Source organism: Convolutriloba macropyga, chromosome 5, assembly GCF_964194025.1.
Source record: "Convolutriloba macropyga chromosome 5, txConMacr16.3, whole genome shotgun sequence".
Taxonomy (NCBI): domain Eukaryota; kingdom Metazoa; phylum Xenacoelomorpha; order Acoela; family Convolutidae; genus Convolutriloba; species Convolutriloba macropyga.
The window spans coordinates 72,126,334-72,145,288 of NC_134472.1; the positions used below are offsets into that span (position 1 = coordinate 72,126,334).

Sequence of the window (18,955 nt, forward strand, 5' to 3'; positions counted from 1 at the left end):
AAAAACTTCAGGCAGCGAAAATCAAGTTAGGGGTTGAGAAACACCACTATTGGGAAACTTGATAATCGTGCCACAGTTGAATTAAGCAGTGCTATCCAATCTTAGGGGAGCAACCACAAATGAAAACCTGAAGATGTTACAAAAGAATGTGAATAATGTGACCTAGCCCTCAGTTGATCTAAATATCAATCATTTCAACGTCCTGACCATGAGAAATGGCACTTAACCTGTAATTAGGGAGCTCTTTTTTCACATTATAGCTCTCCAACTTCAGACTTACATTGACATCCACGAGATAAACAATCTTTCTAATCACTACAAAAATTAAAAAAGACAACCAATTCCCTAAAATTCATCATAAATAATTGCTAAAAAAATAATTCACATTTGAGTTTCAGTTTAAATAACATCTGTTGCCAAATTTAGTGGAGAGATAAGAATTGAAGACAAATAACTGTTCAGGAGCTTATTATTTTTCCTTGTTTTTAGTCTGACAATTCTCTAAGTACTCCAAAATTTTCACAATTAATAAAAGACGACATTCACATTATGTATTGAATACAGCGGTTGGGCATTTATAATTTTTGGCCGACAATTTTTTTTGTTTAAAAAACAATAAATTGCTCTTTGGGTTATGAGAAGTAAAAAAAATAGTTTTGGGATATATTTTTTCCAATTGTTTGCCCAGTCAACCCATTAAGAAAACTTGGATGTTTTTTGATCTTTTCTTTGTTTCATGCAAATATTACGTTTCTAGAAAAAAAACTCTGACTGGGTGTTAATCGAGTAGAAAGAAAAAAAAATTTTTTGTTGTTAATTTTCTGCCTTTTTTTGCTTTTCCAACTTTGAAAAAACGTGGCCTTATCTACTCTACGACTGTGTAAATATTGCCACTTTTCTTGCCTGGCTATTGCAACAGAAAAATTAATGAGAGAGGCATGCTTACTGTGACAGCTATTCGGTATATACAGAGAGGTTATGCCTGCCTCCTGTAACATACCGGAGAGGAAAAATTTTTAGTCAAAAACTATTGGATGTAAATTTTTCGCCCCCTTGTTAGTTTCTGCCAAAAAATTGCTTTTTTTGAATTTTTTTTCAATTTGAAGTTAAGGTTTTTTTGATAAGACGAAAAAATTTATGTGGCTAATTTTTTTAGTGTCAAATTAAAGCGCATTTGACATATTGATAAAATTTGCCTCATTTTGCTCTACGCTTGAATAAATATTGTCGCCTGTTATGCGGAGTCACTGCTACAGACAAATTAACATGGTTGTTTCTAGAGGGTGACAGTTAGTTATTCAGGAGCCCCTGAGAAGCTGGTTAAGCCTCTAGTAACATGCAGGAGGCAATTTTTTGTAAGAAATGATTGGTTGTTTTCTATTGTCGCCATGTCATCTTCTGCAAAGAAATTCTTCCTTAAAAACTTTTCTCGAAAGCGTTTTCGTTGTTTTAAGAGGTGGCTTATTTGTTCTGATAAACTTTTTTGTCGGCTTCGTACGCTGTCAACCCATTGAAAAAAATTGCCTGTTTTTACTCTTCGCTTGTGTAAATATTATCTTTTCGGGCTGCTTCTATGCCGTGACATTATCCCCGCAATTTTACATTTGAAGCAATTGGTTGTGAACAATCCACCACTAAACTAAAACTTCTGCCATTGTGTGGTTTCTTGGACTATTGTCTGCAACAAAAAACACTAATTTTTTTCTTAATTGTCTTTTTATGTGATATTCGAGTTTTGGATGTGATCCGTCGCCTCTAAATCAAATCATTTTTGAATTCTCCTATTGTTAGTTATTATACAAAGTTTATTTAATTTTATTACCTTTTTTCTGTTCTATTGATGCTTGGTAGTCAGTTATTTTTTTATTAGAGACACAATATGTTAAATATCAAGTTATATATATATATATATATATATATATATATATATATAAAGTGATTTTATTCATTGGAAATTTGTCTTTCATTGGAATTCATTCATCACAGAATCAATTCAAGTTGTTTTGTAGGTCTTACGGATTTGTCTGCAAAAGTAGCAGGATCTAATAATTTGATCTACTGAGTTCATGCAAAAAAGATAATAAGTTCTTTGTCTTTGATTTCTGAAAATTTTCAAGACAATATATAAACACAGTCAAGAACCTCAAATCTCATGTACAATTTCTATAGGAACATCTGGAATTTGCCAAATGTTCCAAGAATCAGTTTCAACAGGGTTATTTTGTACACTAATAAAGCATTTTTCTAAGAAATTACGTATGAAAACTTTTTAGGGAACTGGTTTCAGGCAGTCGAAAAAAGGATTGTGTTTTCAAGCACCCAACTTAAGAAAATTTTTTTGAGAATTAAATACATGGACGTTGCCATAAATATGTGTTTGATGCCATTTTTATTCGGAGAAAATTTGTGTTGTTTCAAATAAACTTCACTGAAGTGTATTGAAATCCAGTCATCAAAAATTTTGCCATTTAATTCCGCGTAAAGTGGTAGAAGAAGCACTTTTGCTATTGACCGACTGAACTGCTACAACCCTGTTGATTGAAGCAAAAAAATAAAAAAAAGACTGTTTTCGTATTTTGTTTTGCAGAAGACTACGGAGTGAGTCAAGATTTGCATTAATAACTGAACTTGCATGAAAATTTTTTAATAATTTCCGAGAAAAATGCTTGGTGCTGCTAGTTGTATAAAAATCAATATAAGGAGAGATATTTCGTACACAAACTGAACAATTTTTTTCTAAGAGATCAAATATAAATGTATTTAGTCAAAAAAATGGTTTTGGTTAGTCAAAAAACAATTTTATGATATTAGGCACCTATTATAATCTTTTGTTTTGAGAATTGATTAAAGAACTTTTACCTGAAAATAGAATAATATGCTATTGCTAATTTTATCCAGAATGTTTTGAATTATTTTTCCATTGTGTTAGGTTTTAAATAAAAGTTGTTGAAGTTTTTTGCAACCCAGTCAACGCAAGCTCTTTGTATAACTGTCAATAATGCAGCAGAAACGAAAAATGCAAGAACAACCGACAAAACTTAGTTCAAAAATCTTCGATTTTTTTCAGCGAAGTAGAGTAATGGATATACGGCGTGGTTGAAAAACTTCTGATCTCATTGTTAGTTTTCTTAGGACTTATTATTTGTTGTTGCTGACTGTTTAGAAAATCAGTTAGATGAGAAGCAGTCCATGACTGAATCTGAGAACTTGTTTTCTGAAAATATGACTGTTTTTGTTTCGAAAATTGGTTTTAGGCAGACAAAAGTGTTTTTCCACTTTAAACGACCTTTGACATGACATTTGTTTATCCTTTTAGAGTTAGCTATAAACACCTTGCCTGAAAATAGAAGAAAAACTTAGAGCCCTTTTTATTTAAAAAGTTTCAGTTGATTATCACTTGTTTTAAGTTTCAAAACAATAATTTTGAAGTGTTTAGCAATCTCGTTAAATTTCAGCTTTTTTCATAATTATTAGCAGTGCAACAAAAACAAAAAGGGAATTCCAAAACCTTCGGATAATTTGAAGCAAAAAGATCATTTTTTCCACAACTGTACACAATCGGTATACGGAATCAGTCATAAAGATCATTTCATTTTATTACTTTCTATAATAGTTGAATCGTTATCTTGAACCATCTGAAATTAATATTCATGAGAAACATAGTTGCAAAAAAAACAATTGGAACAATTTTAAAAATCGTACTGATTAAAGGTTTGAAGATGCAAAAATAAAGAAAAAACGATTTGATTCTGATAACTCAACTATTTCAGAGAAACTCTCTGTGTTTCTGTTTTTTTCTTCAGCCATTTTCTCTGTGTGATGATTTGAGTATGAAGACTGTGTTTTTTTATGTTCAAATTCGTTGTATCTCCAATTGACAGAAATATTTTGATAGTAGGAAACAAATTGTCTGCTATATGCATTTAGTAAAATTTAGTAAATTGTAAAATAAATGAAAATCAGGAATGAAATTTGTCCATGTTATGATTATCAGAAACAGGCGATTGAAACAAAAGCGCATTTGTCACGTTTCTTGTTCTCCCCTCAGTATAGGCTCCCTATGTCTCCAGTAGCTTCGACAGACCCGTACCGAACCCCCAGAGCCCATCAGGCCTGATTCAGAGATTTTCCAGAGGCCAAGTCTTGGCAGAGAGATGCCAAGACTTGGGTAGCGGAGCCAAGACTTGAGACCTCTCTGGGCAGAGAGAGGCCAAGACTTGGGTTTTTCTGGGCAGCGAAGACCCCAAGTCTTGGGTTTCTCTGAGCAGAGTTAAGGTTGACATCATAAGAATCCGGAGTTTTTATTTAATGAGGGCAACTTTTTTTTATAAATTTGGTGCCCAATTATACGTTTTCTGTCAAAAAAACCATTTGCAGGTGAAATTCGTGAACTTCACCCCAAGACTTGGGGCCTCTCTGGGCAGAGAAAATCCAAGTCTTGGGTTTCTCTGCCAAGTCTTAGAATCAATTTCTTCTCTTCACGTTCACTGATATACAAAATATCCCCATGATAAAGGTAAAAACTGAGTATTTGTTTCAAAAATGGACCCATGCTTATGTATTTAGTCTCAAAAAAGATTAGCTGCAATCTTAAGTTCAAAAAAAACGTTTGCGGTTTAACTAGTTCAAATTACCTTGTGGACATTTTTAAACAATAAACAGTCCTTAAAACTTACACAGTTGATAAATAGAGCCTAAAACATAAGCAAAAAGTTATTAAGAAAGTAACGATACGAAAAGATTAGTTTAATTCGTTCGCGGTCGGTTAAATTAATTCTGTTCTAATTTCTGTAAAAAAATATTTTTGAAACTTTGTCACCTTCAAGAATTCAGCAAAGATTTTTGTTGCATATCTTCTCCTCTGAGTCTTTGTGTTTTGTGTATCAACGGTTGGGGAATTATAAGCTGAGTTTCATTTGGTTCCTAATATAGAGAGAAGCACATTTTTGATTTTCACAGATTGTTAAGTAACTCAATCTCCCAATATTGATTATTTTTGCAGTCATTGTTATAAGTGAAGAAGAAAAACGCTCAGTTCTGAAAAACCAATGAGAGAATCAGCACTGAGAAATTCATGGTCAGATTGGATCAATACTTACATTTTACGTCTCAAAAAATATTAGCTGAAAACTGAAGTTAAAAAAAAATCGCGGATTAACTGGATCAAACTACCTTGCTGACTTTTTTTAAACATTAAACAGTCCTTACAACTTACACAGCTGATAAATAGAGCCTGAAATTTAAGCAAAAAGTTATTAAGAAAGTAACGATACGAAAAGATTAGTTTAATTCATTCGCGGTCGGTTAAATTATTTCTGTTCTAATTTCTGAAAAAAAAAAACATTTTTGAAACTTTGTCACCTTCAAGAATTCAGCAAAACTTTTTGTTGCATATCTTGTCCTCTGAGTCTTTGTGTTTTGTGTTTCAACGGTTGGGGAATTATAAGCTGAGTTTCATTTGGTTCCTAATATAGAGAGAAGCACATTTTTGATTTTCACAGATTGTTAAGTAACTCAATCTCCCAATATTGATAATTTTTGCAGTCATTGTTATAAATGGATAAGAAAAACGCTCAGTTCATAAAAACCAAAGAAAGAATCACCACTGAGAAATTGTAACTACGAATCAAAGATCCCCTATATCACTGGGATCCAAGTCAAAAAGAATTTTTGACCTAGCTTGCTTAGGAAAAAAGTTAGATTTTCAAACGGTTTTTTCGTTGTTTTGCAAAATGTATTTTTAAAATATATTTTTTTCAAGCTAGTCAAGGAGTTGTTCAAATTTATTGTTACTACGAATAAAAGTTCCCCTATATCACTGGGATCCAAGTCAAAAAGAATTTTTGACCTAGCTTGCTTAGGAAAAAAGTTAGATTTTCAAACGGTTTTTTCGTTGTTTTGCAAAATGTATTTTTAAAACATATTTTTTTCAAGCTAGTCAAGGAGTTGTTCAAATCTATTGTTACTACGAATCAAAGTTCCCCTATATCACTGGGATCCAAGTCAAAAAGAATTTTTGACCTAGCTTGCTTAGGAAAAAAGTTAGATTTTCAAACGGTTTTTTCGTTGTTTTGCAAAATGTATTTTTAAAACATATTTTTTCAAGCTAGTCAAGGAGTTGTTCAAATCTATTGTTACTGCGAATCAAAGTTCCCCTATATCACTGGGATCCAATTCAAAAAGAATTTTTGACCTAGCTTGCTTAGGAAAAAAGTTAGATTTTCAAACGGTTTTTTCGTTGTTTTGCAAAATGTATTTTTAAAACATATTTTTCTTCAAGCTAGTCAAGAAGTTGTTCATATCGAGCGTTACTACAAATCGAAGTTCCCCTATATCCATAAAATCCAACTCATTTTTTTTGCTTTAGCTTGTTGTTTTATATATATATATATATATATATATATATATATATATATATATATATATATATATATATATATATATGTAATTTTCGGTATTGTATTGGTTCTTTTTAGCTATAGCTCTTCATTTCTCTTCAACAGTGAGTATTGAATTTGTATTTTTAAGGACCTCTTTGGCCTTGAAAAGGTGACCATACCTTACCAAGAGCCACGAACATAGTTTAAATAGCATTCATAATCATATTTGGTGCTTTATTTGTACATAAGGGTACTCAAACTTATGTTAAAAGTGCCCATGAACCTAGAAAATGCACCATTCTAACCCTCTGTCCAGAAAAAATCAAGTCTTGGATCCTTTCTGCCAAGAGAAATCCCAAGTCTTGTGTCTTGCCTGCCAAGAGGTCACCAAGTCTTGGTTGTACTCTGCACAGAGTGACCCAAGACTTGGACCTTCTCTTGGCAGAGAGACCCAAGACTTGGGATTTCTCTGGGCAGAGACCCCCAAGTCTTGATTTTTCTGTCAATAGAAACCTCAGAGATCGACTCTGGAGTGTTCTCTTAGCAGCCTTGTATTTGACATGATCAGACTCTGAATCAGGCCTGGGACCTTGTCTGATTTTTTTCTGAATCAGGCCTGATGGTCTCTGGAGGCTCAGTACGGGCACTTACACTTAGTGGCCAATGTTTAATTTTAGTTTGCCCCATCTAGTAAGGTATATTGATTGCGTCACATTAGGATTATGTTTCATTTTTGTTTATCTGTTTTTCTCTCCCTGCCCCCTTTGTTTGTGGCGCAATTATTAGGTAAAGTTTTGCTTTTGTCCTGCTCTACACTCGCCTCTTTATGTTGTTTATGGTGGCATACATGCACGTTTGTGCATTGAATTGTTTATCCTGTTCTGTGTTATTCAGTTTCCTCTTCTTTTCAGGATATCGAATCAATAATTTGTCGAGAAAGTTGAAAAGAACCGAAACCGAAAAAAATTGAAACAAGAAAGAAAAAGAAGAAATGTTATTCTCTTTTTTGTTCTGAAAAATTGATAAAACTGTATCTCGCTCACAATACTGTACAAACAATTTTCTCTCCTCTACAAGGATAAGACGTAGGACAGTGAGTTTTTGTTTTTTGAGAGCTTTTTTTCGCTCTGTTTGGGCCATATTTTTTCTTCCTTAAAAAGGGATAGCTCTGCAAGAATCTTGCAAGGTTAACTTTTGCTTTCAACTCGGGTACTCAAATCAACAAAAGATGTCATCAGTCATTTTCTGTCAACGATTAGATGTAACAAAATGTTGGTGATTACACCAGCTGAAATTTACACCCACCTTGAATTATTTTGTTTGATACTCCTCCTTTAGGCAACCCTCAAACAGGATACAGTAATTTGTCGCTTTGTTCTGAAGTTGTCTTTTGTCGTGTCCGTCTAAACTTTTGTAACTGAACCTGACTGCGTCTTAAATGGCTTGCAGCTGAGGACACAATCTTATCTGATGAGATTCCACTTTCAATTGAGAATTTGTAACATTTGCTGTCTGGCTTCTGACAATCGAGAGAGTTGCTGACAGTCGAGTAACAAAATCATTCAACCGAACTGTCTTTTGAAGATTTCCCAGGCTGAGTTCACAGACCGAAAGTCGATATGTCCAGACCGAAATGAACGCACAAGGGAGTGTCGTGCGTTCAAAATTACACGGTCTGGAAAAACGAATGAACGCCCGATAGTTTGGTCATAGGCAACTTTGAACGACCAATAAATAACTCATGATCAGTAACTCGTTAACAAATCGAACTTTTTTTGCTTCGGACTCCATTTCTGTTCATTGTTGATTCGAAAAACAATTTAATATTTTCAAAGTGCTTTTGTATACAGAGAACATTTGCAAATTTCAAAGACAACGAAGACCCAAGTTTATGTGAAATCATTTTTAAATGGACTGTGAAACCTCAAACATGGCCAATAAGGATTGTCGTAACGAATACGATTAACGGCATAAGAAAAATACCTAAAATCTTGGAAAGGGAAATTTGGCCATTCTAAATACCCCCCCCCCAGGGCTGTTATCCGCGCTGCCCGCTTTTATCAACAAAAATTATCACATACTTGATCAACAAAATCGGCTATTAGAATCGTCGTCTTGATGTTATTCTGGTGTTAGATCCCGAATTGGTGTACACGAGAGTTCTCGAATCAAACCCACGTGAATAAGTTTAGTTAAATAATGTTATCGGTAGACAAATTGAATAAAAATAAACTTTCGTATCTCTGAAATTAATTGCATTACTTTTGAGACGAATTTTTACACCTACTTATAGACAAATTTGTCTAAAATTTCTTATTTGATGAACACTAACTGGTAACTTGACCCAATTTTATAGACCGTCATTTCCAGTTAAGAATTTCAGAAATTAGTTGTCAGCTTATATTGCATTAAAAACAGGAGACAAATTTGGTCAGATATTTAAAAAAATGAGTTTCGCGGAAATTTTGTTGATTTCGCTGATTTGCGCCGCGGCAGTTTCTAGCGCTCATAAAAACGCAAAATCAAATTTGCTGAACAAATTTAGATCAGAAAAAATTGACGGTGAATTTAGTGAGGAGTGGGAAATTTGGAAGAAGCTATACAAGAAGGAGTACAAAAGTACCGAAGAAGAAGCTACAAAATATTCAAACTGGCTCACAAATTTGAATTATGTCAACAAGCACAACTTGAAGGCAAGCCTGAACATGCATTCGTTCACGACTGGATTGAACGAGTATGCAGACTTGTCGATTCAAGACGTCAGAAACACGATGAATGGATACAAAATGAACAAGGAAGATAAAATGAGATTGAAGGCAAACAGAACAGTGTTCACCAAACCGGAAAACTTTGTAAGTTGATGACTTCATCGGATGAAAAATTTTGAGCGCGCGTTGAATTTTTGAATCATGGTTGTGCCATAAAGTTTCAAATTGTTTTTGATCAGTGTTCCTTGAGAACAACAACATGATTCATTTTTTTTGCTCGTTATGGATCAGATTTAGAAGTATTAAATCAACTTTGTGCACATTTTTATGTCCGACAAGTCAATTGTAGTAGGAATTTTAAAAACGTTTCCCATTCAGGTAAAACTTATGCAACCCTGGTACGATCTTGAAAAAGTTTTTGGTAATAAAGCGTTTATGATATGCACCCAATTGCGCGACCTGTTGCTGTCTTATTGCAATGTTGATACGACAGAAAAAAAATGTCATTGTTTTGATTATAATCGCTTCAAGACCTGTCAACATTAATCTTAATTGTTATTTGAACAATAACATAAAGATAATTGTCTAGAAAATCAAGATCTTGCATGCCTCAAAAAAGCGCAAACAAAAAGTATCTAGTGGCGCTTCCCAACGATTTCCATTATGCCCGCTCCTTCCTCTTTTCTCTTATTAACTGATCAATTTGGTCTGTACTATATGCCCGAATTTGAAAAATAGATTAGGATCAGTGGGAAATTAAGGCAAAACCTTGCGAAGACAAACATAATTTGTGCTATAACTATGCAAAAATTTCGAACTCAAGTTTTATGGTTAATACAAAAAAACCCACTTAGAGCGGCCCCTGAAAATCCTCCTTTTTCCATAAATAACTCAAGCGTTCCTAATAAAAATTGTACATAAAAATAACTTGCAATTTTTTTTTTGAAATATTAACATTCAATTTACAATAATATAATTAATGTTTCAATAAACATTATAATATATTTTAGCATTTCATTTTAGATTGCTCCAGCAATTATGGCAACAACTTTCTCCATTTTTTTCTACACTACATATCTCTACTATTTAGAGTAATAACGGGAAAAACGTTTCATTACGTTCTCCATTTTTTTCTTGTAATTTTGGCCAACGTCTTTTGTAGGGGCGAGAATAAGTGATGTAATATCTTTAAAAGAAAATAAAACAATTTACAAACTTTTAATAGATTTACAAACATTTTTTGTTAACTCAATCTCATGTAAAGACGATTTTTAGGAATATATGGATTATTTATCTACTTTGGGGAGTCACGTGAGCGCTAAAAAGCTTCAATTGGATTTCGGCGTTCCAGCTTTAATTGTTTTAATTAATTTTTGCATAATTTCCACAAAAGTTTTCTAAAAAATTATCTATTGGCTACAAATTTGGTTTCAACTAATCGAGTTTACGTCTAATATGCTACTCCTCAAAATAAGCATTCAGACACATAGCTTACCTTATCTTTCAAGGTTTTATAACATTACACCAATATTTGTTCAGACTCATCTGAAGTGTCTTACATGATAAGTGATTTTTTTAAGAATCCTTCAAGATTACCATTTTATGAGAAATCTACAACGAATTGAGACAAATCGACTGGCACGGTAACCTTTTGCTTTTTTCAGATGAATTTGTTTGCTGAGCACGTTCAGATGAATTTGTTTGCTGAGCACGATGAATTTGTTTGCTGAGCACGTGAGATTAGTGAATTTTTTTGGTGAATTTGTTTTATAGATATTTGTTTTTGTGATTTTTTTTGCGATACTTATTCTAGAAAATTAACGAAAGAGTTAAAGTAGGAATTGGCGACAGTGAGAAAATGTAGTTCAAAATACCTCGAATTAGAAATGTAGGTAATTTAAATCTACAAAGTCTATTTTTCTAATAGCTTGAAAACCGTCAATGGTATTCGCTGTCATTATTTTTTTCTTCGTTACGGTAACATTCTTACCAGTAAAGAATAAATTTCAAATTATTAAAATGTTTTTAAGATTAGTTTTTACATTTTTGACGATAAACAATTTTAAGTCTATAAATAGATTTCAAAATTAAATTTTTGATTGCGAGCATACGCTTGATGAAAAACGAGATAGAATGCATGTTTCACCATGGATCCTTTTACAATATCTCTAACTGAGACTGCTTAGACTCATTACATGCCATTCTTTTTAGAAGGCGCCCGATCGAATTGACTGGCGTGAAGAAGGGTACGTCACCGGTGTGAAAAACCAGGGTCACTGCGGCTCCTGCTGGTCATTCTCCGCCACTGGATCTCTGGAAGGTCAACACTTTGCCGCGACTGGACATCTGGTTTCACTCAGTGAACAGAACTTGCTGGACTGTACATCTTTGTTTGGAAATTGGGGATGTGTGGGTGGCGATGTGGATAATGCATTCATCTATATTTGGCTGAATGGGGGAGTTGACACCGAGAGGAGCTACCCCTACGAGGGAGAGGTCGGTGACTGCAGGTGGGTTCAAAGACGATTTCTTAGCTTAAAACAACCCCCCAGCCCCCACCGCCCGAATTGACGACCGTACAAAGTTGCTGGTAATCAATCATAACAAAATGATGCATTATTTGAACGCAAATTTTGTAATATTGGTTATAAATCCACAAACTAGAGGCCAATTTGCTCATTTTACATCAAATAAGATTGATATAGGTTTGAGGTTGCAGCATCGTGGAAAACCGAGAAAAGTCAAAGAAAAATACGTTTCCAATATTGCCTCCATATTGTTCCTACGTTACTATCAGGAATCTTTTTATTCAAACAAACATTCTTCCAGAAGAACTCCAAATAAGCAAAGTTTTGTTAAATAAGTTTTTCTATTTTCTACTGCAGACACAAAACTGCTCAAACAAAAGCTTCAAAATAATCCATAATATGCCAATCAATGTAAATCAGCATACCCATAGCCTCTTTTTGGCATCAAAATTTAAGTCAAAATCTGGTAACTGTACAATTACGCATTTTATACGGAAGTGGAATAAACTTCCAATTACAATTTAAGAGATGTCCAAGAGAAAGTTTAAGCAGAAAAAATGATTAGATGGCTCAAACGAATTCCGATAGACAAAAAAGGATCAGGAGACAAATAGATTTTGTGTTAGAAATTTTGAAGAAAAACGAACCTTAGGTTGTTCTAATTTAAAAAAATACTTTTGCTTGGTTTATAATTTTCAGTCAGATAACTTTAACCAAGTCGCTACCGAGTATTGCCTCATTTGGTAACCACGCAAGCGTTATAGAAAGATTAGCCAATCAGAATCAATAACTATAAAATGGGTCTAAATCTTTGCAAAATGCGTGCAAAACACCAAAACCTTTCAGATAACACAACGTATTTGAAGCCTATTAATAAACTTGCGCTCTTAGTCTTAATAAATTTAGGTTTCAAAAAAAAATATCGCGGCCAATCTTAGACTAAGACCTGTCAACAAGTAATGCTATATTTGACATTTTGATGCCATTTGATTTTGCCTTGAACGTCATGATGCCAAAAATGTTTGTCTTGATGTTGTTGAGATGCTATCGACTGAAAAATTTTATGTAACGAGTCGGAATCAAAAACGCTGATTTTTCACCTGTACCTAGTGTTTATATTTAATTTACATGTATCCGGCTCAAAAATATGAGGAACTAAGCACAAAAGTGATAGATTAGCGGATGTGTCGCACTTTTTGAGCCATTAGGTTCAATTTTTAACCGTTGGGTTAAGTTTACCAGTCAAACTAGGTTTAAATGGACATAGTCTGTTCTGCCCCTCATCCTCCCACCTATCTTAGCTCTGTTTTGAACCCCCACCAATTAGTAAGTACTACCCTGGCCGACCACTTAGAGCATTGCAGTACTGAACCATTGTAAATCCAGAGACTGTATATTGACTGGTTTATTTTTGTACAGATTTTGCTCATGTCACAATCTACACCGATCAATGTATTTTTCAGAGTGAAATTGTACCTCTGAATTTAACCCAATTTTGATCTGATCATAACTATTATCATGCAATTATCAGCCTAATTAACGTTAATGTTCAACTCTTGCCACCTTGCACCCACAACGGAACCCGAACGCACCCCTGACGTACCCCGAACGCATCCCAAAACATCCCAATCGCTCCGTGTCAGTATTGAGAATCAGTATCAGCAGTAGTATGTAGCGTGTATGTAGCTGTTAACTGAACTTGTCTATACAAATGCATGCATTTTGCATGTTTTTCTGACATGCTCAGGCAGTTTCATCATTTTCAAAATTTTTACTGTTGTTTTTACTATGAAATTACTCTGAACAGTCTGGACAGTCTCAAGTTAATATGGAAATAGGCAGGTTCAGTACTGAAGCACTCTGGGTGGTAAGCCCGGGTACCTTACTTAGCATGTTGCCATAGATTCAAACGGTGGTCTGTTGGCGCAACTATGAGCGACTACTATGACGTCAGCTATGGAGAAGAGAACCTGAAAGCTGCAGTGGCTCTCATTGGACCAATCAGCATTGCCATCGACGCATCCAACCAGAGTTTCCAACTCTATTCAGGGGGTAAACCTTAAAAACCCTGTCAGTCACCCCTGACCCCCCGAGTCATCATGTTATTTGCATTCCCCAATTATGCGCTGGAGGGGGGGGGGGGGTGGGGGAGGTGCAAAATTTACCAAGGCAAATATAAAACTTATAGTCACGAATGACAGTTCAATTAGAGAGCAAAAGCAACAAAAATAAATGAGTTTTGTATTTTAACGGCCATTCGTACAAAGACAGTCATAATACATCTGGTGTTCTCTACACTTCGTGAGAAAAGAAGGATCTATTCTGTTTTGCCCACCCCCCCCAGCTTAGTGAGCATAAATCTTTTATGACCTCCAGGTGCACGTGCTATTTTTTTACATAGTAACGTGCTGTGTAACAACATATAATTTATAACTGGGGGTCATAAAAAACACTGGGGGGGGGGGGGGACAGAATAGATCCGAATAAAATAATGCAAACCAAATCTCGACAATGACGGCAAAAGTTCAATAAAGAGAAATAGCCTTTTCCGCGATTATAGATGTCATAGTTCTTACAAATTTGCATACATTTTGCAATTTGTGTATATAATAGTGAGCAAGCTACAAAATATTCAAAAAAATGGTTTACGATTTTTTAACACCTTCTCACTTTGATTTGAACTTAAATGCAAACGTTTGACCTTAAAGTTAGAATGTCAAAAAGTTGCAAGTAGAGAATTTTAATCCTTTTTACATCATCTGGTTTTCTCAATTCTCTTCTCAAAAATTTTCGGCAAATTTGCGGCGTAAAAATATATTTAAAGTAATCTTTAGAACAGGAAGCTCAAATTTAACTTCACGGCTGATTGCTTGAGGTTGAAAGTTGCGGTTTGATTTGTAACAAATTTTTGTACTTTTTTCGTCTTTTTGCTGGCAATATATATTTTTTTATGTATAAAGGAAACATAATAAATAATAGTGAATTTCTGCTATTACGCAGGTATATACGATGAGCCCGAATGCAGTTCGACCCAATTGGATCATGCAGTGCTTCTTGTGGGGTACGGAACCGAAGATGGACAGGACTACTGGCTGGTGAAAAACAGTTGGGGGACTTCCTGGGGAGAGGAGGGATACATCAGGATGTCCAGGAACAAAAACAACCAATGTGGAGTCTCAACCACAGCCAGCTACCCCGTTGTATGAGTAATAAATCAGTACTTCTGACACTGGATTCGAAAACTGGCTCCGAACACTGATTCTTATTAATGGGGGAAACATATATACACAAAATTTTTTGAGCTTGAACAAAGAAAATATATTTCTCTATATTCTTCCATAAATTGTTTTGCTTATACAGATTACTGCTTGTTAGATATAGTTTTGCTTTTGATGCTAATCTGCTTCGGTTGAAATTTATTTTTTGGGACCGCTGAAAAATATGCATAGTATGAGTTGATTAACCTCTATGATCGCATGAAGGTGTCTCTATACCCATGAACTATTCAAAACAAAAATTTTAACAGTTTTCTAATTATTGAGAAAAATGTTCACCAAATTTTTTTTACTGTTTTCCGCTATACAAATTTGTTTAGTCTGAAACTTTCCCCATAAGAGTTTCGTCATCAATAACTTACGATCTTTTTTAGATACTAAATTTTCTGTTGAACCAAAATATGCTTAAGTGCTAAATAAGTTCATATTTATTTTTAGAACTCAATTAGTAGTCCAAAGAACTACCAAATGTTTTGTAACCGAACAAAACTACTTGTTATATTAACTGAGCGCTGTGCTGTTGCAACGGCCCGCCCCCATCTCGCAACCACAATAAAATTTTGGGTCTTTCCCATTATAGCCCCCCGAGCTTAGTGGTCAGATAACCTATAGCCCCCCCCCCCCATAACGGTAAATATACCATAATGGGGGGCTATAATTTCATGGGGGAGCTATAATGGGAAGACCAAAGATTTTCAGGCTACAAACCTTCTGCAAGATGTAAGACTGACTTTCAACTATGCAATAATTTTTTTTAGCAGGCCGATATTTTCTGTGGAGAGAAATTAAAGACACCAATGGAAAGAAATTGGGAAATGCTGATCATTACAAAGATTTCTTCATTTTTTTCTCGAATTTTTGAAGGAAAATTGAGGAACGATGGTTTACTATTAAATCAACTTCACGGTTTACACAGCTAAAACCATTTGAACAATTAAGAGATGAATCAATTTTAGCCTAGCAAGAAATGGCTAACAGAAGACTCTATACAGAAAAGAGATGCTGTAGCAGTTCGACGGTAAGCCTGATTACTTTTAAAAAAATTAGGCAAACATTTTCTCTTTTGTAATTCCTCATTGAAGTTGTAATTTTAAAACACAGAGCAATTTGGAGTTTACGATTATCAGAAAACATGTGCACTATGACATTGGCTTCATGAACTTTTGCTCTTACTAGAAGAATGTTCATCTTGATTTTTTCTGGAACAGCTCGTAAAACGTTTTCATTGATTTTTGTCTCGTAAAAAACTATTTTTGCTACTTGAAAGTCAAATTTAATATGAACATTTGCCAAGAAAAATTTTGATTAAAAGGGCTGGACCATTTTTAATGGATGCTATGGATAAACGAAGAAAGCATATACAGTTTATTCTCCATTTTTTAAAAAATTTAGCCATAATTGAAAGTTCAAAATATTGAAATGTTTGTTTACTTTAATGCTAACGTTCACAGCTTTAAATGTACAGATTTTTTCAGGTTTTTTTGCAATCGAACTTAGAAATGCCATTTATTGTTGCACGTCAAGATGATTCTTTGAATTACGGTTTGAAATTCAGAACAAAAGTGTTTTTGTACCTAAATAGTTTTTTCACATAAAACAGTTACGTTTTAGCAAAATGTTACTATACCTCATTTTAGTCTTTATACACAATTAAATCTTTCATTTAAGAAAACTTGACCGTATGGATCATTATTTTTAGATAAAATACTTTTTTAATGTGACGTGTATTCACACAGAGAACAAATTTTAGTCAAGATTTATGGAAAAAATGCGAGGAACACTCTGACATTAGGAAAGGTTTCAAATTGATACAAAGTCATGTCGGCTCACAGAGAAGTGTCACAACTATGATAAATTTTTAAAAATTTCGACTCTCATCTAACACAAAGAACGTTTTTTTCCAATTATTATTATTTTTTAATCACGCCTTAAGCGGGTTGGAAAACGCAGTGCAAACGAACATCTCAAACTCTCATTATTAACATTTATGAATTATCGCGGGCAGGATGCTTATAAAAATGATATAGGAGGCTGGTGAGCACGCGTGGATTGCAAGTTGTTTTTATCATCTGTCAAATGAAATCTCTGTATTCAGGTTCAATAAACATTGTTAAGAAATTTTACGGATAAGTTTTTGTGAAAATTGGTATTTGGAAAAAATGATTTGTGTCTGTGATCATAGTTAAACGTATAGTTAAACGTATCATAAAATTAAGTTAATGCTGAAATCAGTGAAGAAATATCGAACAAAATGTGAGCATTTATTGTTTTTTAGCATTGTTTTCATGGAACGTCGTACCATCTTTGTGTTTTTCAAGGTCAGCAATACTAATCGTTTCCTAACTGTATTATAGCAGTATAACTCTAGCGCAAGAACGTTTAATTTTCAGCTTACTTTTAGCTTCCACATCTGTTACTGTTCTGTTTTTCGAAATTTATCCTGACTCATTTTTTTATTTTAAAAGTAGCTTTTTTCATTTAGCTATTTTTGCTATGTTGACAATTTACTGCAAAAATCGACGTGAACTAAATGCCACAAGTTTTCAGAGAAAATAGAGTATCTGCAACCAATTGTCTTAGCTCTATAACAGTTTTGCTTGTGATAAGTAACAATTTTTTCAGCAACTCTGTTCTTTTTAAAATTTAATCAGACTTATCTCCAATCCGCTGCAGTTATATGGCGAAAATTGTTAGCCGAATTGCTTGTTACGTTCGTTTTTTGTCTCTAAGACACATTTAATAGAGACTTCGATGCTTCAGTGTTTTCCGTGCCCAGTTTATCTAACCAGTCATTGGCGACAATTCTTTATGAAATCGCTCATTTTCTGTGGAAAAAAGTGCCTTAAATGTGTAAAGTATTTTTCCAAAAGAAACGCAAAATTACTAGTCGTGTAAATCTGCTTGTGGTTTGCATTTCATTTATTTTGGCAATTCTCCGGTGGTTAACTTTTTAATATAATGAGCAATGTTTTCGGGGTCAAAATTAATTTCATTGTGTGAACTTTCCTTGCATCTGGCTGGCACCTCCAGCTGTTAATTTTTTCACCATGTCACTTGTGTTTACTCTTGCAAGTTTTTTAGGTGAAATTTTTCATTCACTCGAGCATCACTATTTTGAATTAGATATTTCTAGAAATGTTATGTACAAAAAGTTACAACACCTTCGTGTATTGGCTAGATTAAAAACTAACTGGAACTGCGAAAAAAGCAAACAGATTGAAAATTCTTCTGCAAATTCTGGCATAATTTAGGTGAACATTTAAAATAGGCTTAAAATTGATCAAAACTAATGATCTAAGCTGTAGAAAAAACCTATTGTTCTTTAAAAGCTGAGATGCAAATAATAGAAACAAGAGAATGACCTGCAAAATCGATATTTTTTACTGGTGCCTGTAAGGCAATCAATTACATCATAGTGCTACAAATTTGTAGCAAAAATTTACAGGATTGAAAAATGATTATAAAAAGCGGCAAAAACCGCAGTGACCAAAAATTATGATTGCATAAAAAATGTTATTACTTGAAATTCGAATTTAAATTTCTATTATTTTAAATATTGGTTTGCAAAATTTAGTTGGAGAATTTTTGGCATGTTTTGCAACAATGGAATTATACATTTTGATGAAAAATTTAGGGGTCCAATTTATGTAGTTTGTCAAAGCGATTAAACAAAATCTAAATGGTTATTATAAGACTACCTGATATTAATAATGGTGAATTTGAATGCTTGGAGGATTAAAAAAACAGAAACTGGGTCAAGTAAGAAAACTGTCTTAAGTCTGATATTTTAAATACATATACTGATGAGAGTCCTGCTGGTAGACAAAATGCGCAGGAGTGGATTTTCCGAAAAGAGTATTAGGATATAATAATTGGTATCAATTGAATTTGATATCAAAACTTCTTGTGATCTGGGTTACTAAAAGCTTGATCATTTAAGGCTTGCTTGGTTTCGGAACATAACCATGAAGCGTAAAACTAAATGTTATCCTGATTGGTTCTATATAGATTTGAAGATCAAAATGGCAGACATTCTCCTTTCTGAGTTTGAGAAATAAGCAAGA

General features: G+C 33.8%; 1 protein-coding gene across 1 annotated transcript; it reads left to right on the plus strand.

The window, feature by feature from the left end:
• The first annotated feature begins 8,708 nt into the window (after positions 1 to 8,708).
• On the plus strand, positions 8,709 to 15,047 carry LOC142340237 (cathepsin L-like). Its single transcript, XM_075390759.1, has 4 exons — positions 8,709 to 9,232; positions 11,300 to 11,598; positions 13,520 to 13,668; positions 14,617 to 15,047. The coding sequence occupies exons 1-4, from the start codon at positions 8,828 to 8,830 to the stop codon at positions 14,820 to 14,822; spliced, it is 1,059 nt and encodes a 352-aa protein (XP_075246874.1). The 5' UTR covers positions 8,709 to 8,827; the 3' UTR covers positions 14,823 to 15,047.
• Positions 15,048 to 18,955: the final 3,908 nt, after the last annotated feature.